Source organism: Penicillium taxi, assembly GCF_028828555.1.
Source record: "Penicillium taxi strain IBT 34144 chromosome Unknown utg000005l_segment0_segment0, whole genome shotgun sequence".
NCBI lineage: Eukaryota > Fungi > Ascomycota > Eurotiomycetes > Eurotiales > Aspergillaceae > Penicillium > Penicillium taxi.
In genome coordinates this window covers 508,019-532,511 of record NW_026643207.1, presented here as the reverse complement: position 1 = coordinate 532,511, position 24,493 = coordinate 508,019, and the positions used below count along the sequence as shown (strand labels likewise).

The following is a 24,493-nucleotide window of genomic DNA, read 5'->3' as shown; positions in this document are numbered from 1 at the left end:
AATTTATGTATCTTATGTGTTATGATTGGAAGAATTGAATGTGCAAGGACGCCATTTCATGGATCGTTGATAGCAAGAAGTGTAGATAGATATGTACAGTTTGTAGTATTAGCTGCAAAAGTGAGAGCGGAGAGGCGGGATATTCACATTTTTATCATCGGCGAAAATAGACTCATACTCGCTCCCAGTTGTTTTCACTGCTGTTGGAGCTATCTGTTCCACCTGCATGTCCATTGCGATAGCCCATCATCAACCCAACCAATCCACTCGGCATCCATGTACCAATAAAATTATACGATCGAGCACCTCGGCCTACATACATCACTGCCCGCTTTTGTTTCTTTCGTCCCAGGAAGTTCCGAGAAGCAGGTTCCAGTGCATCCATGATTGTGTGGTGCAGGTTCCAGGCTGGAGAGCCTCGGATAACACGAGGGCCTGCGGATGCGACGGCTCTCTGCTCAATACTGGACAAATACTGCGGGCCATATAGCACTCGTTGTTGTGTACTCCAAGCCAGGACTTCTGTGCCCGTGATTTGGCTCTGGGGATTACGGTAATGCGATCCCAGGTCAATGGTTCCGAGTCGGAGCTCTACGACATCGACATTTGCGCGCTCAAGAAGACTTAGTTCTTGTCGGAGTGATGTTGCGAATCCAGAGATTGCTCTGGCAGTTGCGACTTCGGGGCCAGCAAAAGGTGCAGATAAAGATGATGAGATGGTCGGGTAGGCGAATATGATGGTGCTGGCATTGCTGCGTAGGGTCAAAAGAGGTAGGAATATCTGTGCTGTGAGGATAGGTGAGAGGATGCGGGTGTTGACTGTGTCAGCCCATGAGGATGCTGTGATGGTTGCGACAGGACCTGCTGCATAGTTTTGTGATGGAACTATTATGAGGCCGCTGAGTTGACAGGTATGGGGAGGCATCCCCAGTGAGGGGTATTGGAGCTGGGTAATCAAGCCGTGCAGTTCTTGCAGCGAAGGGTGGATTTCTGAAGGATTGTGTGATACCTGTAGTTGATCTATGAGCAGGCGAAATTTATGAGTCTAAAGGGATGGAACAAACAAGAGTCAGGTCCAGCCAAAGCGCTTTGATATCAGCCCGATTCTCGGACTGGACAATGTGTTCTTCGTTCGCGGAGGAGACAGTTATATAGACGATGTATCCCCGACGCTCCAGATCGGCAGCAATAGCACGTGTCATAGGTTCATGCGGCGATCCAGCAACAACTAGATTTCGAGGATTAGGATATACAACTTAACGAGCAGTTTCTTGACATACCAACAATCTCTTTGCGAGCCCCATTTCCGGCTTTTCTCGCCTTCCTCCGTTTGCCATTCAGCTTCTTATTGCCATACAGCAGAACACATCCAGTCCCGACAAATGCAAGAATGGCCGCCGTCCACGCGCGGTTGCGAATCACCCAGTGTTGAACCCGGTCGGTTAAGCCTTGAGGCACTGCTGCTGCGCGTATCGCAGAGCGTGGCATCGACGGACGAAGAGGGTCTGGTAGCCACGATTGCTCTGATAAAGTAGTTCGAAGCACAGCCGCTGCATGGTCAACTTGACGGTCGATTGAATCAGCGACTTCCAATGAGTATCGCCTTACGTCATGGGGAATGGACGAGAGCTGGGACGCGAATAGTCAGCACTTTTGCCATATAGAATATCAGGGTGTCACTGCATGATCTGCACTCACGTAGTTGAAGAACTGCTGATCGTCGCTTGCCATTTTGTCTGTGATGCAAAGAATCTTGGAAGAGAGAAAAGCTCAGTCGATAAGGTTATCCTGATAACTCGGGTCTTATCGGTTGCACGTGAGCACGTCCGTCTGTCAAATGGAGGTCGACTACCAAGGAATAGTGGATTCTAGTGGGCAAATGAGAACGCAGTATGCGTACCAAAGTGTGTATGTGTATCTATTGTAGAATGGAGGAATCCCATTGTGGGATTCCAATGCTGACTAAAATAGACTAACTGTAAATGGAATCGGGCCTTTGACACCGTCACAGAACTACTTCTATGGATTCTACAGAGTATATTAACTCAAGGTAGTAAACTGTACCTATACCTAGATAGTAGATCCTAGGTTCAGATTCTCGGTATTATCTGAATATGTACGAGAACATAGTGTGGGCCGAATTTAGAAATTATATGCCCTCTTTTACGTTCGCCCTAATTAATTATTCAATTAAATAATATTTAGTTCGTAGGAGCGTCTAATTCTCACCGCCTGGCAGTATTCGCGGTGCCTTGATTAGTGATCGGATGGAAGATGGGCCTCACTTTCTCTTTAAGTCTTCGGCCTTCTTTGATATTCTGGGCATTTATAATTATATGAACACCACCTTAGAATTCACCTCGAAACCTCTCTCCTCAACAGACTTATTTGAAGTTGAAACCTGGAGGATGACTATCAGAAAGAAGCCATAGTTAGCCTCCGCCATCTACTTCAAGGCTCTAGAGCTCATCTTTGGCAAGGCACTTCCACTTTGAAAATGCGGGAACAAGACACTCTTATCTTAGAATACCGACATGAGAAGAAACGTCCACGAGAATCAGAGGCACTCCTTATACTGCGCAAGGTTGCCTCAGTAGTCAAGCCCATTATGCGCCAGCGTTCATGGAGAGTGGGAGCCCTTTGCGAGTTCTACCCCGGACAGAAAAATCTGCTAGGCATAAATGTTAATTCCGGCCAAAAGATATGTCTCAGACTACGGTATCCTTCTGATGAACGGCAGTTTCTTCCTTTCGAAGAGGTTGTGGACACGATGTTGCATGAGTATGTACTTCTTGACACATTCGTCTAAATACAACTAATCAATCCAAGGCTCTGCCATATTGTTCATGGCCCACATCACCGGGAGTTTCATGCACTATGGAACCAACTCCGGGATGAACATGAAGAACTTGCCATCAAAGGATACACCGGTGAAGGCTTCCTATCTCAAGGTAAACGCCTTGGTGGGAACAGAATCCCGATTGATGAAGCTCGTCGCCAGGCTCGGGCTGCTGCCGAGCTACGACGCGTTCTGTCCAAAAATTCTGGGAAACGGCTTGGTGGCGCGCCCGTTCTCCGCGGAACGGACATGCGCAAAGTGCGAGCAGATGCTGCCCAACGTCGTATTGCGGTAACCCAGGGATGTGCTTCTGGCACAGATAGCGGTGACGTTCTCGCCGAGGAGGCATCCAGAAATGGATTCAGAACGCAGGCGGAAGAGGACGATGCGAATGAGGAGGCTATCATGCAGGCTTTTATCGAGCTTATCCAAGAAGAGGAACGGGAGAAATATGGATCTTCTTATATTCCTCCTAGCCAGGAGAACCCAGCAGGACCTCAATTTTCTGCCATGTCACCTGCAAATTCAATCATTGACCTTGACACGTTAAAAACAGTACCTGAAAGTACCTCGAAATCAGCAGTTCGTGCTAATAATAGCTCCTATTCGTCTCCATGGACATGTGCGACATGCACATTAGAAAATCCCTCCAACTTCTTGTGCTGTGATGTGTGCGCTACAGAAAGACCTGTTCCCTCCAATGCAAAATCCGAACTAAGCCAAGGAGCCACATCGAATGAAAGTATGCCTCCGCAAAAGAAGAAGCGCACTCTTCAAGATGACACTAAAGATGAATTTCCGGCTCGCAAGACTTTTGCTTTCAACAATCGGTTGAGTGCCAAGGACTCGTTGAAATCTTTGGATCGAGATGTTAGTAAGAAGCCCCTGGGATGGCTTTGCTCTTGCGGTACTTTCATGGAGACACAATGGTGGACTTGCTCAGTTTGTGGGAAGATGAAGGAGGTGTCCTGATTATTTTGGACGAATGCATTCTTAATACTTATCCTTATGAACTATGAATTATATGAACTACTTATGGAAATCGATGGTATTAAATTACATGTGTTCAGTTTATATATTTAATTGGAAGGAGACCAGCTCCGAATTCATCTAGGAAGCCATGTCGGCGTGGCAAGCCTACCCCAAAGTGAGAATTTAATGCTTGACCATCTCCGGCAAATTTAGCGTAGTGAAGATGCAGGCAAAGTCTTGCTCGTCTTGATCTCATTTGTGATGGTGCTGTAGTAATGCGCGGTGTCTTCAGAAATTGACATGCGTTGTTTCGATGGGTTGCTAGTGATGACAGGATCGAATGAAAGCATCTACAATGGCTTGAGCGCTCTGCGCCATCTGTCCGAATCATCCTAACATGATAAACCCCTTCATGGTTTGAAGTTTTGTTATACATACAATTTCACCAATAAGCCAAGTTGAGTGAAGATGTGATGTTTACTTTGACTGGAGCTCCACTTACTCTCTATCATAAACAAAAGCGCTGCATGTACAGCCGGCACATCTTATAATCAGTCATCTGCTGAGTGAATAAGTAAGAAAAATGCCGTATATATGCAGGAAATAGGGGGCAAAAGAGGAAAACTAGGGTCTGGAACTGGTATACTTTGGCATTTCTATCCTAGGAAGTAGTGTCCTCCTTGCAAGTTCCTGATCATGTCTATCAGGCACTTGGTGATGCTTTCGGTAAAGATGATCATGATGCCGTGACGGATTGGGCTGTATGCGTGTGCACTCGAATCTACAGCTTAGTTCAGTAAAATGATCTTTGTGAAATAATCGATCCGTGTAGCAGCTTAAATTAAGCATATATCATTCGTTGCCTGCCTTAACCAGGCTTTTTCAGTTACCAACACCTTTAGACCCTTTATTCTCCCCTTTTGGCCCCTTCTTCAGCCTTAAAACCTTGCGTCATACCTCTTGTCCAACGTATGGATTAGAGTCACACTCCAGCTCCTCGTACCGTTCCATTCGCCTTCAGTATGAACTTTTTGCCCGGTGGAAGCCGACTTGTATGTGACAACGAACGGAACCTTTACCTCTCTCACTGTCAAAGATATAGATGACTTTTGACGGCACCAGTGCTCGGCGTTAACTGGACTATTAAACGTATATTTTTTCGTCGTCGAGTCCGAGCTTCCCCGGGTCCAACTGTGCAAAGTCCCGGCTTCAATTTCAACCGACCCCTCGGCAACAGTCGGTACATTAACTGATACCGTTAGCAGATAATACTAAGAGCTCAATTTGTTTGTACCAATTGCAAAAAAACTTACTTTTTGCACCGACCTCGATGCTCCAAGAAACACCATGGGTTTTGCTGAAGTTATCTGTGTGGGTCACATTCTCTTCCAACGCCGCCACGAATTGTTGTTTAGAAGGGCCATTGTTGTCATGATACACAGTAGCAAGGAGCATTGATTGACTTGTGAGAATCTTAGCCTCGTCAATCTTCCATTCGAATCCATAGAACTCCACTGACGGCATAGTTAGCAATCTTAGACAATACAACAACAAATGTATATGAGGTTTCTCGCGGTTGAAATCAGTGGGGAGTGCAACAGTTCAAACTCCGTGCCCTAGTATATAGTGGGTACAAGCAGTATGGAAAATAGAGACAACTCACTGTCTTCAAAGTGCATAGTCCAATACTCATCATGGTCTTTTGGCCGTAGTAGGCCTTCCCACGTTTGCGCCCAGAAACCTTCCGTATTGCACCGAAGCCAGCCTTCCGATAATACTTCTTTTTCTGAAAATGATCGGAAATTGAGTACGAAGTATTGGTTCCATCCCGGCTCATCGGGTTTCCAAAGCATTACCCTCCTACAAAGTTTCAGCTGAAGAGCAGTTCCAGTGATAAGTACCAATTGATGGTGTCTTTTTTCAAAGATACACACTTACGTTCTCTCAGAGATAGTTGGCATTTGACACATTCAGCCATTGGTGTCGGCATGGGACTCGAGATACTTCCCAGTTCTTTTGCTCTTCAGAGCCCAGTACTTACTTCCCTATTGGACCAAGGCGAAGAATTGTTCCTAGTACGCTACCGAGGCTTGCTTGACAGTTCTGGTTTCAGGACTTTCGTCATCAGCAAAAATATACCTGTCCCAGTATCTATTGTAGAGGCGAAAGTAAATCCCCTCTGGTGGGAGATAAATCCTGTAGTGGGTTACATTGCTTTCAGCGGTTCCTTCTATGCGTTGACCGGACCTGAGGGATTCAAGCGAATCATTCCAGCTGAAACCATGGTAAACAGTGTACAAGATCGAGAGGACTTGATTGAGCGGTTTGTGGATGAATATGTGCTTGTCACCTTTTCTATGGGGCTTCAAGGTTATTATGACTTCCTACAACGTAACCTCTCGATGAAACCATGAAATATATTTGCTAGGTATGATTCTGCATGTTCTTTTCCCTTTACAGAGAGCAGAGACGTGGCGATGAGTTACTACTTTAAAGCTAGCAATAGGTATAAATTTGGAACAGGGTAATGCACATATCGTTCTACAACTAGCTCTAAATTAAATAATATGTAAGATATTTTCATATTTATGAGGCATAGATGGCAAATTCCTGATGTCTGATGTATCCAACTAACTAATTTGGTATCAGCCTTGTATTGTATTGCTAGCAAGGATTGCCGGTTGTTCGCTCGTTCGCTCGTTCGGCAATTCGGCATCACAGCGTTAAGGTCATTTAGGCCTTTGAACTGCCCTCTGCTTCAACCAAGCTGGATAAATATTTATTATGTTACCGATCAAAATTTACAGCCACAGGTTGTCAGACGTTACGATGTGGAGCGGTCGTGTCTCCGATGCCATGAGCGCAAGGTCCGTTGCGACCGGGCTAAGCCCTGCTCGACATGTCTTCGAGCCAATACTACATGCCAGTACCCAGGACTAGGACGGATTCAGCGCCGCTCAACACAAAACTACACTCGGGTGGGGTTGGAACCCGTCTGGAGATGCTAGAGCGAGCCATCACGACGATCAACCGAAACGACTCCCGTGATCTACAGAGCAGATCATCTTCAACCTCAGTATTGCCACCTGAAGCGCATAGTAATACCCCGGTACCAACCGCGCATCGCACGCTGCCGAAACAAGGTGTTTTAGTGAGAGATGGCACTTCCACCCGATATATCAACGAGTTGCTCTTCTCGCGCGTCCTAGAGAAAGTCAGTAAGCCACTGTCTCTTCGAACTATCTGATCTCTTATCCTCTAGACTTCGAACTTATAATTGCTATAAATAGGACGGTGAGCTTCAATTGGCCATAAGCACTCCGGCAAGTACTAACAGCAGCGATGGGGCCACCATAATGGCTGGATTCGATGGCCTCATCTCCAACCCTCAGCTATCAGTAAACATCCAGAGTCTCTTCCCATCTCGGGGAAATGCCACCTTTCTGTGGCAGAGCTACTTAAATAATGTGGACGTTCTGCTCAAAGTGCTTCACATCCCGACTACGCAACCCATCATATTTGCTGCCATCAACAACACAAAGCATGTCGCTCCAGACCAAATCGCCCTTTTATTCTCTATTTATTACGCGGCTGTGACAAGTCTTCGCACAGAGGCCGTCCAGTTAATATTTAAAGAGGACCGACAATCTGTGCTCGAACGGTTTCAGCGGGGATTGGAAGTGTCCTTACATATGGCTGAATTTTTGGATTCACCAACGATCACATCGTTACAAGCTATGTCTATTTGGTAAATAAATGCCTATTTACTGAAGATGAATTATAATGCCCTGCTAACTATATGCTACTAGTTATGCCATCGCAATCAAAACGGTGGTAGGTCTGGCTGGACCTTGAACGGTATAGTTCTTCGAACGGCGCAGTGCATTGGCCTACACCGTGATGGTAAGCAGTTCCATCTTCCGCAATTAGAATGCGAGATTCGTCGTCGGCTATGGTGTCAGATTATCGGATATGATGCCCGAGCTAGCGAGGACCATGCTCTGTCCACAAATGAATTCGGTGGCTTCTCTGATACAAAGCTGCCTCTAAATGCGGACGACCGAGACCTTACTCCAAAAATGGAGAAAGCTCCAGTGTTAGAACCAGGCTGGACAGAAATGACTCTGTTTCTGGTGGCTGCAGAGATGAACCAAGCAGCTCAACAAGTGTTTCAGCTTTCTATAGCGGTTCTAAATGGGAATGACAAAATGGCAAGCTTAGAACAACTTTTGGGAAATATTACGGCCCACATAAAGGAGTACTACCTACAATATTGTGATTCCAATATCCCTATTCAAAAAGCAGCTCTATTACTAGGGCAGACGCAGATAGGACATATTGACCTTCTTGTTCGCCAGCAATACCTCCGAGGCCTTAGTACGGAAGAATTAGCTGCACGAGCCACCGAAAGGACACTTTTTATTGGCATGCGACACTATCTATATCGGCAACGAGCAGAAAACGGATGAGCTTCTAAGCAATTTTCGATGGCTCTTCTCGACTTTTACTCAATATCACCTACTGACATATACCCTGTGGCATCTATGTGTCCAGCCTGGAGCCCGCCGCGCCGATAGGGCCTGGCAAGTAATTGATAGGTTTTTGAATTGGTAGAGGATCCCAACTGGCCAAATCCTGGGCCCAATTATAATGTATGACAAAAGCTTCGAGACAAAGCATTAGACATCCAGCGTTCTTTCTCTAATCGTTCCACTACTCACCTTGACTCTTTGGTTTCTTCAGCCATTGCCCAAAACATCGGCTTTCAATCAAATAAATTCAGAAGGGAGGTGGTTCCTAGCAGTGTTTTGGGGCTCGAAGAGACAATGGGTTGGAATCTTGATTCGAACTGTTTTCCAGATTGGGATCCGTCCAGCTTATTTCCTACTATTTCGTGACAGAAGCAATAATTCAGGAATTAATTAATGAATTCAATTCCAAAATTAGCTCCAGGTACTTTTATTTTGTCGTTATCAAAGCATTCAAAACCACACGATTGAGATGTACTCATTAAGTTGATATTATCGATTAATATTACAAAGAAAAGAGGCAGGGAGAAGTTTAGAAGAGAGGAACTCACTCATTTATAAAGGGAATAATAAAAAGCTCAACTAAAACGGAGACAGATACACCAAATTTTCCGCATAATGGCGAAGTGAGTATCAGAATTTTGCTATCAATTTCAGCCCCGTGTTGTACAGCCGAGCACAAAAAACCAAGCTCGTCCCAACTAGGAGAATTACACCCGAAAATATCTTCATATCACTATAGGACCCGTTGTCATGGGCTAATAGAGCTCCTGCAATGGGGTTGGTGGTCAACCCGCCGATGGAAGCAAAGAGGAAAATCAAGCCAATTCGGTATCCAATTTGTGGGAATGGTGAGATCTTGACCACCAGAGCTGCTGCCAGTGAGACATATGCACCAGAAGAGTATCCGAAGAGAATACAAAATACAATGATGCCTGCAGCGCTAGTGGTAGGAATCCATAGGGCAAGAACCAAGATCCCAGCTAGACAGCAAACTATGGTGAAGACGTTATAAGTTCCAATATGATCGGAAATGATCCCAGAACTGAGGCATCCAAAGAAGCTATATATATTCAGCCTGCGAGTGTCTTGAAGGTCAAGGATTGGGGATTTCCACGCCTACCTCCCGACATTCATGATTGCTGGTAAGTACTGAGCTAGGTTGGCACTCATACCATCAAACAGTCCTTCGACAACCAAGTCATCAATGGGAATACACATTCCAAAGGAAAGTAGGGTAAACCCTGCGGTAACTAGTAGCATTTTGTCTCGCGTAGCGGCTGTACCAATGCACTCAGCGACAGTGGTCGAGGGGACGGGGGTATTCGGGACCGGATTGTTATATTGGCGATGATCAGCAGAAATAAGATCAAAAACGCTCCAACACGCATCGCCCACGAAAATCTATCTCTGTAATCAATCGTTGTATCATGATAGGAAAAATTATACCCCCAATGCTTGATCCGCTAGACATGATGCCATATGCTGTTCCGCGTTTCTTCGCAAACCATCCTGGAATCACACTACTCGCTAGCGTGATTGATTTCTTTTGGATAATCCCCTCATGCATAAAATTTATAGGGAAAGGGAAATTCCCCAAGTGAAGTTCACTTACCCGGTTGGAAAATAATCGATACCCCAATAGCACTGCATACACCTTGCGAAAGCAGGACCTGATAGTACTTCGTAGAGATTGAACACATCATTAAACCATAGACGTGAAGAAAAGTTCCCAGTAGAATCGAGTAGTGAGGCCCATGGTTGTCGTATAAATATCCAGACACTGGCCCCTAATAGACGAAGGAATCAGCACGGAGACCAAAAGAACAGTCAATGATACACGCAAAACCTCACCATGCAATACATAAAGAATATTTGCAAAGAAAAAATCCAGGCAATTGTACTCGCCTAGTAACCGCTTAATAGCCTCGATTTGTAGTAGTCTTGAAAGACAACAATACCTAGGGTCAAAGTTAATATTCATAGAATTCTCTTCCAAGGTTCCTTAAGTTCCTTAATCTTACTGTTGATCCATCCAAAGCTACAAAATAGCACACACCACGATCCTAACACCACAGTCCAGGCCAAAAATCCACCATCAGGTGCTTCACTTTTCTTCTATTCTGGAACTCTTTGTTTTGAACCAACCTTCTCAAAGTCCAAGTCAGTCGCGCCATCTTGATTTGGAGAGGGATTCATTTCTTCGGAGATCGTCACTGTCTACCTTCTCGTCGAGGACGGAGGAAATGATATATGTGATTCTATATTTCCACTTGGTGAATTTACTGGTGTTTGGAAGAAAAATTGGAATGACTTTTATCTAAGTACCTGAAGTTCGGCGGTTGAGCGAACCCCTGAACTTCCGATGCGAAGGCACGAAGGCCCTTGTTTCACTTGGATATAATTTTTGCTGACATCATTAAAGCAAGTTTTGATAAGCCAAGAAAATAAGATCGAATTAAACTAGCCTCGAATCGACGAGTTCAACCTTCAAGTCACGCGTCGACAAGACTGCACAGATGCTACTAAAGTGAGGAGCTAATATCAACGCCCAGGGTGGAGGATTTGGAAATGCCCTTTGCATTGCTTCTAAAGGATACAACAAGATCGCACGGTTGCTGCTAGGGCGAGGAGCCGATTTTAACAACCAGGGTGGAGAATTCGGAAATGCCCTCTACGCTGTTTGTCCTAAATGATATGAAGAATCGCACAGATGCTGCTAAAGCAAGGAGCAAATATCAACGCCCAGAGTGGAGTCTACGGAAGTGCCCTCCGCGCTGCTTGTGCTAAAAGACATGACAAGGTCGCACAGATGCTGCTAGAGCGAGGAGCCGATGTCAATGACCAGAATAGATTCTATGAAAATGCACTTCAGGCTGCTTATCGGAGAGGATACCATAATACAGTACAAATTCTCCAGGAACAACAATGTGCTGATCAATCGACGTTCTATCCTCCCCCTTACCATGCTGAAATCAAATCTTCAAAGTCGCTCGCTCTCGATTATTTTTCTCTCTTAGAAGTGGTATAATAGCTCTTGCTCTTGCTCTTGCTCTTTAGATACTCTTTCAATAATCCATGACCCAGCCAAAAAAAAGCACGCTCGTTTTTTTCCAGCCGATATAGTACAGGAGTGACCGCTTTTGCCTTCCATGTCGAATATATAGCGAAGCTGTTTCAAACCCTAATCATGTGATCCGTTAATCCAGATATGGGTAGCATGTAATTAATCTGTTTTGTAGCTAACCAGGTAATATAGTTGTCTGGATATTCGGATATAAGCCGGATATTAGGAGCCTTAGAAATCATCGGACTTAAGCCGGCTATTAGAACTGCTATAGAAATCCATCTACTTATAAATATCACTTCGAGATGAATGGAAATTGACTTGGAATTAATCTCCAAGCATAGGCACCTTCCCAAATCAGAAATTCTATCATTATTTCTTCATAATGGCAACTCACAGAGCTCTTACTTTATATGCTCACGATAAGCCAATGGTTCTAGAAACCCTAGCTCGACCAGTGGCAAAGGCAGGAGAAGCAGTCGTTCGAATCCTCGTTGCAGATATCGTGCCATACATGGGTGAAGTCCTCAATGGCTCTCGACCATACCCTCTATCCCTCCCAATGACACCAGGCAACACAGCTATCGGTCGGATCGAAGAAGTCGGTCCCGACTCCGTTCATCTCAAAAACGGCGACCTTGTATTTTGTGATATTACAATTCGTGCACGCGATGACCCGTCCGTTTCCATTCTATTTGGCATTCATGGCGGTGGATACCCGGCTGCTCAAAAATTGATGGATGGGGAATGGCGCCATGCGACTTATGCCGAGTATACACGGTTCCCACTAGAGAATCTATATCGCCTCAACGAAGCCATTCTCCTCGACAAATACAAGTTTACTCTTTCAGACCTTGCAATGATGCCGGTTTGCCTCGTCCCATTCGGTGGATTGTCTGATATCGACCTCAAACCGGGTGAATTGGTTATCGTAGCCCCTGCTACCGGTCGATACGGAGGTGCTGCAGTTGCAGTGGCTCTCGCTATGGGTGCGACTGTGGTCGCCGCTGGTCGTAATAAAACTGCACTAAAGGCTCTGGATGAGGTGCATGGCCACACCGGTCGACTGAAATTAGTGGCTCTCAACGAGAATGTAGCTCAAAATACAGAAATGCTTAAAGCCGCGGCGGACGGGGCAGATGCATATATCGATTTCTCTCCTCCAGCTGCACAAGGAAGCTCATTGTTGACATCGGCCATCGGCGCACTGCGACCGTTTGGACGGTGTGTCATTATGGGGGGTATGGGAGGTAATATTGAACTGAACTATCTGGATGTGATGTTTCGAAGTCTTCGGATTCAAGGGCGGTTTATGTATGAGCGGCGACATATCATACAGCTGATCAAAATGATTGAATCGGGTTTGTTGTCCCTAGGAAAGAAAATAGGAGTACACCAGGCGAAAGAATTTGGATTGGAGTCGATTGATGTAGCTCTCGAGGAGGCGGCGAAGCTCACGGGTTGGGGACCTCATGTGGTATTGAAGCCATAGGTTATTTACCTAGGTACAGTAATGTCGGCATATTTTGTTAAGAATAGATAGGTCTTAGAGTATATTCGACATATGGATTAATCTAGGAAAATCTGAGTTAGTAGAGCAATACATCTACGAAAGCTTGTAGTTGTTAAACCTGACAAAGCAATATTTACTAGTATGTTTTGATATTAGGGCTCGGTTCGAGAAATCGCCGAAGAGTAAAGAGCAAGTCCTGTGCCTTTTCCCCTCACGGTAGCCATCCGATCCCGTGACCTTGATATCTCTCGTCCGATCTCAATATCCTATACTAAGCATAGAGTAATCCGTACATCTTGCATATTCCTGCAGACACTGCATCAATCGACGATTTCTTGCACTAGAAGTACCACAGAAAAGACACATGTTCTCTAATCCCTGTTTGATCGGATGTGACTAGTATGACTCCCTTTTATCTTCTTGTATCAAATAATCTGGTGAAAATAACCTTTCTCGTTCAGATTCAGTGATTCCAGCAATGATGCTGAATTGCTAATTTCCAATACAATCTTTACGGAAACGGTATTCTCAGCCGAGATCCGTGCCCCCCCCTCAGACGGACGTTCGGAATCTCCAAAATTCAAGATCCCAAGATTGGCATCCCCGCATACGCTTATCACTGCTAACTTGCCCTATCTCTTGCTTATTCGCTGCAAGTTGCCCGTCTTATCTTATTCCCCCCCCCCCCCCCCCCCCCTTTGGTCTATCACTTGTTTTCCGCTTAGTTTCCCGATCTTCTGTTTCCTTTTCCTTTTGTACATCCTCCTTTTGATGTATAATTAATGTGGTTGAACTGGGATGGAAAAGATTATTCCCTCGTCCACGGTTCTTGACTCGCCAGACTCATTTCCGGCAGCAACGCCGCGGGAAAAGCATTCATCGCCAAAAAAGGTGCAGAATGCCACCCAGAAGCCCAAGCAGACAAAAAGTCGCAATGGTATGAGCTTTTTCTTAAAATATGTTGAAGGCTTCAACTTTGAAGCCCAGCGTTATCTGTACACAGCGCTAACCCAATTTACACGCTCGTTCAGGTTGTATAACCTGTAAAGCAAAGAGGTTGAAGTGCGATGAAACAAAGCCCTCTTGCCATCAGTGTGAACGGCGGAAGGTGACGTGTGGTGGATATAAAAGGGATTTCAAATGGCGGCCATTTGAGGAAACCAACTTAAGTGCTGGGCGACCTCCAACTGCCAAGCCTAAAAAAAGTATGTATACAAAGATCGCACAGTTACCTGGGTATATTGTTTTTGCTAATGAAATCAAGTAAAAAATACTCATGATTCTCCAATCTCAACAACGATATCCGAGAGTATCTCAATTCCTTCGACCTCAGGGCAGACTACTTCGCCGACTCGAGCGTATGCTAGAATATCGGGCGTAACTCCCCCAGAATCATCACTATATAGCCATAGCTCTCCTGCAAGTATAAAGAGCTATCTTTCTGGTGATACTCATTCTCTCGATGACTTTCCTATCATCTCAGAATTGTCTACCTCCAGCGAGGATCCGGTCTCACGGATAGCAGTTTCTCACTCTCTTGACTTTGACTCTATGAACTTTCTTTCATATCCTGAGCCTTCTCAGCAATCTACATCATTACTTCATGGAGTAATTTCTGACTCGGAGCTGGACTGTGGTTCTGTTCGTATTCCAATGCCCCTTGTTTCTAATTCATATCGCCCTCCTCCGTCTGAAATGAACTTCTCTCAGTTACTCGACAATGAAAGTGAAAGCATCGAAGAGATTACTCGACGATATAACTCCAATCAGAACTCACTTTCAAGTTCAAATTTAAACTCTGGACCCTGGGGCTTCTCCTCTCCTCATAATAACGCCTTTGATCTATCACGACTTCCTGGTCAGCCTTCTCTGGCACCCGAAAGCCAGGAGATGCTGGCGCTGCGATTCGATAAGCTTACTTGCGGTATTTTATCGATAAAGGATGGGTTGACAGAAAACCCATGGCGCAATTTGATCTGGCCACTTGCTAAAGATACTCCTGCCCTTCAACACGCTCTACGCGCACTATCAGCATTCCACTCGATGAAGGAGAACCCTTCTCTACGAGTCCAGGGTGTGAAGCACATGCGTCAAAGTATCACTCTATTGCGACGAAATTGGCAGACTATGCGGCCCGTCACTGCCTTGGCCACTAGCATCGCACTGGCTTTTGCTGATACGTGGAATCAGAATACTCGCACCTGTATTCAACACCTGCGCGGCGCCAAGTCTTTAATGTTCCAGGTCGTCAATGTCGGGCTTCAGGGTGGCATGGGCGAGGAGGACTTGGATTGCATTCGATTTCTCTACAACACCTGGACATATATGGATGTTATGGCTCGGCTTACCTCTCTGGATGATTCAGATACTCCAGACATTAATCCAGCTATATTTCAACTCCCAGACGATGCGGTCCATGAGATTGATCCATTGATGGGAAGTGCGACTACCCTTTTTCCACTGATTGGTCGCGTTGCCAGACTCGTGCAGCGAGCGCGGAAAACTACCTCTAATTCTGTCTCAACTGTATCTCAGGCCATGGAACTCAAGTCGCTTGTGGAGCAGTGGGAGCCACCTCATTGGTTTGAGCCCCCTGAAGATCCCACCTCCGAGGTTCAGCACAGTATTCAAGTGGCTTACGCATATCGTTGGGCCACCCTATTGTATCTACATCAAGCTGTTCCAGAGATGCCCTCTGAGTCTGCTGTGGAATTGGCAAAACGGGTATTGATTCTGTTGGCAACAGTACCATCAACCTCGCGAACTACCATTATCCAGAGGTTCCCTCTTCTGGCAGCTGGGTGTGAAGTTGACATGGAAGATGACCGCAAGTGGGTGATGGAACGATGGTCAACCGTCCAGTCTCGTCTCATGCTAGGAGGCATCGATCGCTGTCTGGACGTTGTGCGGGAAGTTTGGTCTCGACGCGACGCGCTCAAGGCGCAGCAGGAGCAGGACTTGGCTGGCAATCGGCGTTCTAGCCCCTTTTCAGGCGAGAACAAGAACAAATCGAGCTCCACATTCCATCCACCAAATAGTGGAAACTCGAGGGGATTCAGTAGTCGTCCAAATCACAACGAGCAGGAAATATCTAGCCGCGGGCGATCGAGGTCAATTGCAGCCAATTCTGTTTCAATAAGGAGGGGCTCTGCTCTGTCTCCGCTAGAGAACATTCAGTTTGAACGAACTGTACGAAGTAGGTTACATTGGGTGAATGTCATGGGAGAGTGGAAATGGGAAGGTAAGCATTATCTATGATGTTGATCAGTTTCATGCTAACGAATACACATACATTAGTCTTTCTAGGCTGATTCTATCTACTGATCCATTCTTGGGCCATCTCAACTTGCTATTTCGCATGTATATCAAGCATTGAGGAAACTGAGTCTTTCTCCCCAGACTCTTCTCGACTAATGACTAACGAAAACTGGATCTGCTCCACTACTTCCTACCTTGTGTTATAACCTGTCCACTGCAAATCATTGCAGTCTAGCGCGGCGTTTCGAGAACAATTTCCAGTGACTTTCGATGATAATTCTCTAAGATTATTTATCTAACTGTGTTTGTCACAAATCTAGGCCCAACGCGATTAATATTTCAACATTGGCTGTTTTTCAGCTTTCGGTCGTTGAGTATCTCTTCATGCCCTGAAGCAGCATTTCCCGTCACTAAAGCCACAGCGACTTTCATCCGCAGCCATAATCAGCCATAGCAACACTCCGCAAACATTAACCCATCGTCACAGCCGTCTTCATGTCTAATTTCTCCACGAACCAGTCATATGTTATCACAAAGCAAGCAGTAAATTGTGATTCGTCCTGAGCAGCGGTGCATTGATGATCGCCGGTGCATCCGGCCGTGCACAGAAAGTCGCTTCGGAAGTACTGTAGATCGGATTTTCATTCCGTTAACAACTCGCACTTTCGCAGTGACTAAGCCATTGCTTACTAAGTAACATATTACACAAATGAAGGCTCTATTGGATACCGGGTGACAGCTTCTCGTATTCTTGATTGCACGCTAGTCATTGAGACCCCTTTATATTTTTTTTTGCCGAAGAACACCCAAGAGGAACTAGTCTTCCCAAGAGCTAGCCTTCTGAGGCGGTGTTCTTAGCTTCAAGTGCCAATAGTAGAAATGTCACTCCCTTCTCTTTTATGTTAATCAATATAGGGTTTCCAGTGTTTCTAGGGGTTCCTCCTTATCGATTGGCGCATGTTTGGCCCGCCGGACGAAACAACCGAAATAAATGATTGTGGCAATATAAAAATCTAATCGTCATGGATAATTCTCACCAATGAATTGTGGAGCCAAGAGATGTTAGGTGGAATGCGGAATACTGAGTGAAGTGTACAGCGGAGACATGTCTAAACTCTAATGGGAGCTCGGCTCTTATTAGGGAAAGAACTGCTCTTGGCTTTCGGTTCATCCCCAGGACTGAATCCCTTTTCTTCATCTTCATCCTTGTCATGCCTAATCGCCGTCGATGACCTGGGTTGGTCAGAAAATCTCAGTCAATGTCTTGCCCGCAAGCTGCATATTCTAAGTCTTGACGATCTTCGCCATGGCTGGGGAAACCGGCCCGATCGAAGCAACCAAGACTCTGGCCATGGTCATAGCAGGCCTCTTCTCCCTAGCTATCTTCATGGGACTGGAAATCATCTTCTTGATATTCACGACCTTTCGTCGGCGAAATGGCCTATACTTCTGGAGCATGTTGATCTCCGCCATGGGAATCATCCTCCACACCCTCTGTGCATTCCTTCGCTATTTCTCGCTCGCCCCGAACATCCCCATGTGCGTTTTAATTTGTATCGGGTGGTACGCCATGGTCACTGGCCAGTCTGTTGTGCTCTATTCACGACTCCACCTCGTGACAACTGTGGATCGCGACTACCGCTGGATACTGTACATGATCGTGTTCAACTTCTGCGCCCTGCATATCCCAACCACGATATTATTCTTCGGGAGCAATCTGGGTGTTAAGAGCTTTGTCAAGCCGTTTAATATCTACGAGCGTTTTCAGTTAACTGCCTTCACGGTCCAGGAGACTATTATCAGTGCCCTATACATCTGGGAAACACTCACGGAACTGAGACCTGTTCTTATTCTGAAGGGCTCGTGTGGCCAGAGAGTCATCCGGAACGTTATTCTCGTCAACATAATTGCCATTTTACTCGATGCATCACTTTTGGTCGTCGAGTTTACGAACCACTTCCCCGTTCAAACGACCTACAAACCCGTTGTCTATGCGCTGAAGTTGAAAATGGAGTTCATGGTACTCAATACTCTTCTCGCTGTGATTCGCAAAGATCCGCCTACTATTGAGGCTCATGAGATGCGCGAGGAAAACATTTCTTCGATGCCGGGTTCGAAATGGAGTTCGAATAACCGGGCGAGTGAAATGGACATGTCACATATCCCTTCTAGTTCTGAATCGTCTGTGCCTATTCGGTTCAATCGAGAATCTGTATAATAGCTCTTTCTCCTCGATTCTTCTCTTTGTAAATATACTTTTTTTTCCAATGAACGAAGTCATGATCCCATCTACATAGTCCTCCCTCCCAGGTGATCCATCACGATCATAGTGATTTTGACTAATACTCCAGATCTATCATTGTAAACTCTTCACCACCAAATGAGGCCTTATAAGTCATCTCTGCGAGGTCATTCTCAAATCTCACTTTCACTTTCACTCTTACCTTCTTATAAACTAGGTATCTCTTTTATATAATACGGCTTCCTAGTGCATATACCTTTTTTCTTCCATCTACTCTTTTACTTAGAAAGGCATCATAGAGTGGAGACAACGAGTCGCTCACACGGATTCTCCCAAAATGGTAAATCACTCATTGTTCCCATCGTAGATGAAAATTATCGGTGACAACTAACTGCTTATAGCGGTTTTTCTTCTGCATCTCACGATGCCACTTCAACACTTACACAGAAGCCCGCTTCGTGGTCGACTCAACCTTCCGAGCGTCCTGTCTTTTTACCTACCTACTATACACCCCAATTACGGAATTTCCTGCCACCCAAATAATACCCAGCCAGTTCACGGTATTCCCGACTTAAAGATGACCTAATACTACGCGAGACTGGAAAAAAGCCGATCATGGCTGCTATCATTTGGTCTCTAGCAGCCAAAATACACTGTCAATTCTACCTTGGTTCCCGGTCCTCCTGTCAAAAATCTATATAAGCTTTCACATCCAGTAAGATCTGGTAAGTCATAGTGGATGATAGAAGTTGGCAAAGCCCGTATAATCGCAAAGTCTGGGTGGACTACACGATAGCAGCAGACTGTACGGGTAACTGTTCTGCATTATTAAAATAAAGCTATTTCTCCAACATTGACATTGACGCAGATGGGAGTGAAGATGTACCTAGAGCTGAATAATCAAAAACTATTTCCTCCACAAGGCTTTTGGAAATTTAAGCTTAACTAATATTTAAAATAATTGTCTCATTATATGTCAGCACTGCCATGAACACTCTGATATATCGTGGTTCGGAGATTTGGTCAAAAGTGGTTAGACTATGTAAAGGGCACATCATCCCCAGACAGATGACTATGCAACTCCTCTATACAATATCAATCCCTTGGAAATTGCAAAGGCTACGCACTACAGCCAGGATCAGTGTCATAACCCTCAATATGGCTCTCTATCACAAAATTTATGTATTGCACGATGCAGAGTTTGTGGAAAGGTGCAGCCGTGGGCAAATTTTAATTCCGAGGTTTACAATACATGCAGCGAGAAGGACTAGAGCCCACGGTTTCTCGATGCATCGATCACGCCTGACGACTGATTCCCATTCGCACTATATGAGCATATGGTGGTCGCAGACCTTCAAGAAACATTACCCGCTGTCTACTCAGCCTTAAGATGACAAACAGCAAACTTAAAAGGAGTTACTCAACTCCTGCAGCAACCGGTACTCGCCCAGCAGAAGCCCCAGAAGCAGATTTGAAGCAGCTTTGTTGCGCAGCAGTCGGACCCTTCTGCGGAGCATCCTAATATGTATACTGCGCATCGAGACAGAAGCAAAAGAGTACAGATTGCCTTTTAATTCAAATGTCTTTTCTAGAGAGAATTTTCACGAGTTCCCATACTCTATAAAGCTGAAAAGCTGTACTACTAATATTATTTACGACGTAAGATTCGAGCTTTTAGCATCTCAATCGAATAAGGTGCCATCGCTAACTTGAGCTTGAACGGTGTAGCTCTGTACGCCTTGTAAGAGTGTAGGCTTGACGGTTCCATCGTTAGCAATGATAGTTGCTACTTCGTCACCGAGTCACAAATTTCTTTATTGATTAGTTTGTATTGTTTGAAGAAATTTGGCAGTCGAAAATTAGCTAGCTAGCTAACTGGTATTTGGCTGGTGCCAACATTTGAACATTGGAATAACCTGCCCAGGTGGGAATGCAATATTGGAAAAAATTGGACCTCACACCGCTAGGTCTGAAGAAACAAGTTTCTGATTTTTCAACCTTGAAAAGCTGCCCAGGTGGATATAATAGTAATATGGATCCGGAGAGGTGGTACTCCGTAAAGTAAATATCCATGGATTGAAACCCTCCACATGCCCAATGCGGTAGTTTGTATACATCCCGTATTATATCTTTCTCTAAACTTGCGACCTCTCGTACTCCGTAATTATTCAACTTATTTCAAAGATAGAGCACTCGCCGTGTAGGTCCACCATTCATTTCTTGAAGTTAGACTCTATACTCTGTTTCCAGATAGAATGAATTCACAGTCATGATTCTGCCATACTGACAAACAAAGGACTATTATATATACCGTACCTACGGATACTTGTCACTAGCTACAAGGAATAATCACCGAGAGAACAGTCCGTAGCTCCGAACTAAAATCACTAGTCTAGGGTTAATTCGGTATCTCATCAAATGGGGCCATATTTTAATTTCTCAAGGCACGATCTAAGTGGATCGGATTCAGGTACAATGAAATTCAACGAACCTGGAAGTGGAGGAAGATCCTTGGAATATCCCTGGAACATTGGAAAAAGTTGTATGGAAGTGGGGTGAGTTGCCATGGTAACAGCAAAGAGAGAAGAAATAAATTCAATATCGATCAAGTTGAAGTTCAAAACTTGAAAGCTTGAAAACCCTTTAATCTGTTGAAACAGATTGGTTTTATTTAATTATTCACTCCTTCCTTTCTTTTCTCGTTTGTTTCCAATTTGGTTTTAAAGTTTTTAGTTCAGCTCCTTATCAAGGGGGACTAAGCCCCTCCAACCTCCAACTCTACAACTCCAACACTCCTTCACCCATACCTCCAACCTTCACCCGTCCAAGCCAAACTCATCATGGCGATCAATATCGATGATCGGGGTCTACATTTACCCAATCTACCTCCTCTACTCCATACTCGCTCCGGAAATGAGAACTTTGATCCCTCCACCCCCTCCGCCAATGGGTTCACAAGTCCCCCGGACACCCCTCAGGGTAGTCCCAGCAAGAACCGGATGCCCCCGGCGCATTCGATTTGCCCAATGTCTTCGATAAAGCCATGAAGCTGACACCTACTACGCCATCTAAATCCACTCACAATCTTTTTAACCATCCTATGTTTACGGATAAAAACCACTTCGAAGATTTCAACGAGAGCGTCATTCACCAGCGCCCAACGAGTCCGACGCGTAAATCTAACAAGGAGAATACTCCCCCCAATTCTACTCGTATTCCAAGAGACCTGGGTCCGAGGCCAACAGCCGCTGCCCTTTCACGCCACGAGCCATATCAACAGCGGGATGTCGACACCTCAAAGCGTCAGGTTCAGCTCCGTGGGCTGACGCCGGAGGAAATGGAAAAATTGCAACAACCACGTGTGAAACGCCTGACAAACGTCACCCAACTGTGTATGTTATGAATGAGAGTTTCCTACAAAAAGTAATGTTGAAAAATAAAAATAAAAATAGAAGCTGACCAGACCATGCACAGATTTTCTCGATCATTACTTTGACCTCCTAAGCTACGTCCACAACCGCCAAACTCGTCACTCGCAGTTCAAAGCCGCATATCCCGAACCTCCTGCCACTCCTACCGAGGAGTACGAACCTGCGCTTCTGAAATATCTTGGTCGTGAGCGCGCAAACTTACGCAAGCGTCGCACACGTCTTCGTCAACATGACTTCCAGATTCTGACACAGGTGGGCCAGGGTGGATATGGACAGGTATACCTGGCACAGAAAAAGGATACGCGCGAGGTTTGCGCATTAAAGGTCATGAGCAAGAAGCTCTTGTTCAAGTTGGACGAGATCCGCCATATTTTGACAGAGCGCGATATTTTGACTGCTGCCAAGAGTGAGTGGCTTGTTAGGCTGCTGTATGCGTTCCAGGATGATACTCAGATCTACCTGGCTATGGAATATGTGCCTGGTGGAGACTTCCGGACGCTGCTGAACAACACGGGTGTTCTTCACAATCGCCATGCACGCTTCTATATTGCTGAAATGTTCAATTGCATCGATGCTCTTCACCTCCTCGGCTACATCCATCGGGATCTCAAGCCTGAGAATTTCCTGATTGACTCGACAGGACATGTTAAGTTGACCGACTTTGGACTGGCGGCTGGTATGTTGAGTCCGGGCAAGATTGAGTCCATGCGTGTAAAGTTGGAGGAAGTCGGCGCCACATCCGTTCCATTCGGTCGGCCGATGGAACACAGAACAATGGCGGAGCGAAGACAGGGTTATCAATCGCTGCGAGAGCGTGAGGTGAACTATGCCAAGTCGATTGTCGGATCCCCCGATTACATGGCGCCTGAGGTTCTGAAGGGTGAACAGTACGACTTTACTGTAGATTACTGGAGTCTGGGCTGCATGCTGTTCGAGGCACTGGCAGGCTACCCTCCCTTTGCCGGTGCCACTGTGGATGAGACATGGCAGAACCTGAAGCGCTGGCAGAAAATTCTGCGCAAGCCGGTATATGAAGACCCGAATTACTTCTTGTCCCGCCGGACGTGGGATCTCATCACCAAACTGGTTGCGGCTAAAGAACAGCGTTTTGCGAACATCAAGCAGATCCATGCACACGACTATTTCGCTGAGGTCGATTTCAATCAGCTTCGCGAACAGCGAGCACCATTCGTGCCGGAGCTTGATTCGGAGACTGATGCTGGGTACTTTGATGACTTTAGCAACGAGGCTGATATGGCGAAGTACAAGGAGGTTCATGATAAGCAGCGTGCGCTGGAGGATATGGCCGACCGCGACGACAAGATGAACAAGGGCTTGTTCGTAGGATTTACCTTCCGGTTCGTTTCATTCATACTCTTTCGCTCTGATACATAATAACTAACCTTTCGTCTAGCCATCGGAAACCTGCCGTGGACAGCACCGGACGCAGTACCTCCCCCCGCAAACCGATCGCAACAGATGGCAGCTTTGGAACGATTTTCTAGCTGCTATCTTCTGTTCTAACCTCGAACTCCAAGCTGGATCTTGGTTGTTCTTGGCATTTGCATCACGCATATGTATGTATTATGCGTATGTATGAGTTTAATCGCACTTATCCTTTTATGTTTCTATATTCTCTATATTTTTCTCGACGTGTCGTCCGACCATTATCTTATTCAACTTTACATTTCGCAATACGTATTATAAATGATATTCAATTGGGAAATGTGTCGACTCTTATCATTGCATGATTGTTATTCTCAGATACAAAGGCCTAGACCTACATAGCTGCAGGTACTTTTGGCCTTAGGAATTCTCCTAGTCCCTTAGTTTTCGGGCAGTCGGCGCACCATGCGCAAAATCTCAGACTCATTCTCGCCAATGACAGCACGGCCATTAGTCCAGTCAACAGTCTGGAATAAAGTTAGCAGAAGACACCAAAAAAGTGCACGGGGGAGATAAAAAAAAACATACAACAGGACGAACGAAAACACCATTATCCTCCTTAAACAATCTCAAAGCATCCTTAGCATCCTTGGCCCCCTTAACCAACTCAGCAACGCCGTAAACGGTCTTCTCGCCCTGTCCACCGACACCGCTAACAGGCGAGATGTAATCAAGGATACTGCGCAGCTGATCAGCTGTCGGAGCGTCAGTGGTGACCTCTAGCTCGAAGTCTCCGCGCTGTTGTCTCGCATGTGCTGAGTGGTCGCTTGCTTGGTCTTCTGTTGCTGTTTCCGATGCGTTGATCGAGGCAGTTTTTAGGATGTTTAACACCCGTGTGCTGCTTGCTAGCTTTGGGGCGTGGAAGAGGGTTATTGGGTCGAGGGTTTTGCTCTGCTGTTGTTAGTTCGATGCATTTTGCGATAATGATGGGGTGAGGACATACGAAGCGGAACATTTTGAGGGTTTGGGGGGAATTGTAGGGGTTGGTTTGAGTTGAGTTGAGTTGGTAGTGAAGTGATGTTTGAGGTTTGATGATGTGAAGCATTTTTGGATACGCGGCATGATGTCATGCGCGGGGACTCAATCAGGATTGGTTTTGAATTTGTTTCTTATGCGGTAATTTTAAGAATTCCGGTATTTCAGTACGTAATCTACATGGAATGTACTCGTTCTTATACTGATTTGTATCTTGGTCT

The 24,493-nt window shown here is 45.5% G+C and overlaps 13 protein-coding genes across 13 annotated transcripts; 8 read left to right on the top strand and 5 right to left on the bottom strand.

Moving 5' to 3' along the window:
• Positions 1–172: 172 nt before the first annotated feature.
• N7495_007571 (DUF1776 domain-containing protein) lies at positions 173–1,731 on the bottom strand (the record flags this gene model as incomplete). The annotated part of the gene is made up of 4 exons (XM_057210222.1): positions 173–1,009; positions 1,065–1,228; positions 1,281–1,629; positions 1,699–1,731. The coding sequence occupies 4 exons, from the start codon at positions 1,729–1,731 to the stop codon at positions 173–175; spliced, it is 1,383 nt and encodes a 460-aa protein (XP_057059765.1).
• A 766-nt stretch (positions 1,732–2,497) lies between these two features.
• Positions 2,498–3,811, top strand: N7495_007570 (metalloendopeptidase WSS1; the record flags this gene model as incomplete). The annotated part of the gene is made up of 2 exons (XM_057210221.1): positions 2,498–2,781; positions 2,830–3,811. The coding sequence occupies 2 exons, from the start codon at positions 2,498–2,500 to the stop codon at positions 3,809–3,811; spliced, it is 1,266 nt and encodes a 421-aa protein (XP_057059764.1).
• Positions 3,812–4,749: 938 nt separating this feature from the next.
• N7495_007569 (uncharacterized protein) lies at positions 4,750–5,772 on the bottom strand (the record flags this gene model as incomplete). The annotated part of the gene is made up of 4 exons (XM_057210220.1): positions 4,750–5,060; positions 5,125–5,325; positions 5,475–5,671; positions 5,750–5,772. The coding sequence occupies 4 exons, from the start codon at positions 5,770–5,772 to the stop codon at positions 4,750–4,752; spliced, it is 732 nt and encodes a 243-aa protein (XP_057059763.1).
• A 27-nt stretch (positions 5,773–5,799) lies between these two features.
• Positions 5,800–6,225, top strand: N7495_007568 (uncharacterized protein; the record flags this gene model as incomplete). Its single annotated transcript, XM_057210219.1, has 1 exon — positions 5,800–6,225. One exon carries the CDS (start codon positions 5,800–5,802, stop codon positions 6,223–6,225), a length of 426 nt encoding a protein of 141 aa, XP_057059762.1.
• Positions 6,226–6,710: 485 nt separating this feature from the next.
• On the top strand, positions 6,711–8,280 carry N7495_007567 (fungal specific transcription factor domain-containing protein; the record flags this gene model as incomplete). Its single annotated transcript, XM_057210218.1, has 3 exons — positions 6,711–7,039; positions 7,140–7,491; positions 7,621–8,280. The coding sequence occupies 3 exons, from the start codon at positions 6,711–6,713 to the stop codon at positions 8,278–8,280; spliced, it is 1,341 nt and encodes a 446-aa protein (XP_057059761.1).
• A 693-nt stretch (positions 8,281–8,973) lies between these two features.
• N7495_007566 (uncharacterized protein) lies at positions 8,974–9,822 on the bottom strand (the record flags this gene model as incomplete). The annotated part of the gene is made up of 3 exons (XM_057210217.1): positions 8,974–9,403; positions 9,464–9,744; positions 9,790–9,822. The coding sequence occupies 3 exons, from the start codon at positions 9,820–9,822 to the stop codon at positions 8,974–8,976; spliced, it is 744 nt and encodes a 247-aa protein (XP_057059760.1).
• A 41-nt stretch (positions 9,823–9,863) lies between these two features.
• N7495_007565 (monocarboxylate permease) lies at positions 9,864–10,539 on the bottom strand (the record flags this gene model as incomplete). The annotated part of the gene is made up of 5 exons (XM_057210216.1): positions 9,864–9,870; positions 9,956–10,130; positions 10,195–10,344; positions 10,365–10,458; positions 10,489–10,539. The coding sequence occupies 5 exons, from the start codon at positions 10,537–10,539 to the stop codon at positions 9,864–9,866; spliced, it is 477 nt and encodes a 158-aa protein (XP_057059759.1).
• A 514-nt stretch (positions 10,540–11,053) lies between these two features.
• N7495_007564 (ankyrin repeat domain-containing protein) lies at positions 11,054–11,371 on the top strand (the record flags this gene model as incomplete). The annotated part of the gene is made up of 1 exon (XM_057210215.1): positions 11,054–11,371. The coding sequence occupies one exon, from the start codon at positions 11,054–11,056 to the stop codon at positions 11,369–11,371; it is 318 nt and encodes a 105-aa protein (XP_057059758.1).
• A 466-nt stretch (positions 11,372–11,837) lies between these two features.
• Positions 11,838–12,899, top strand: N7495_007563 (uncharacterized protein; the record flags this gene model as incomplete). Its single annotated transcript, XM_057210214.1, has 1 exon — positions 11,838–12,899. The coding sequence occupies one exon, from the start codon at positions 11,838–11,840 to the stop codon at positions 12,897–12,899; it is 1,062 nt and encodes a 353-aa protein (XP_057059757.1).
• Positions 12,900–13,718: 819 nt separating this feature from the next.
• Positions 13,719–16,334, top strand: N7495_007562 (Zn(II)2Cys6 transcription factor; the record flags this gene model as incomplete). Its single annotated transcript, XM_057210213.1, has 4 exons — positions 13,719–13,857; positions 13,952–14,125; positions 14,185–16,161; positions 16,291–16,334. 4 exons carry the CDS (start codon positions 13,719–13,721, stop codon positions 16,332–16,334), a joined length of 2,334 nt encoding a protein of 777 aa, XP_057059756.1.
• Positions 16,335–17,484: 1,150 nt separating this feature from the next.
• N7495_007561 (uncharacterized protein) lies at positions 17,485–18,396 on the top strand (the record flags this gene model as incomplete). Its single annotated transcript, XM_057210212.1, has 1 exon — positions 17,485–18,396. The coding sequence occupies one exon, from the start codon at positions 17,485–17,487 to the stop codon at positions 18,394–18,396; it is 912 nt and encodes a 303-aa protein (XP_057059755.1).
• A 2,864-nt stretch (positions 18,397–21,260) lies between these two features.
• Positions 21,261–23,356, top strand: N7495_007560 (putative serine/threonine protein kinase; the record flags this gene model as incomplete). The annotated part of the gene is given in 4 exon segments (XM_057210211.1): positions 21,261–21,399; positions 21,414–21,812; positions 21,895–23,209; positions 23,266–23,356. 4 exon segments carry the CDS (start codon positions 21,261–21,263, stop codon positions 23,354–23,356), a joined length of 1,944 nt encoding a protein of 647 aa, XP_057059754.1.
• Positions 23,357–23,677: 321 nt separating this feature from the next.
• N7495_007559 (uncharacterized protein) lies at positions 23,678–24,252 on the bottom strand (the record flags this gene model as incomplete). The annotated part of the gene is made up of 3 exons (XM_057210210.1): positions 23,678–23,764; positions 23,826–24,188; positions 24,241–24,252. The coding sequence occupies 3 exons, from the start codon at positions 24,250–24,252 to the stop codon at positions 23,678–23,680; spliced, it is 462 nt and encodes a 153-aa protein (XP_057059753.1).
• Positions 24,253–24,493: the final 241 nt, after the last annotated feature.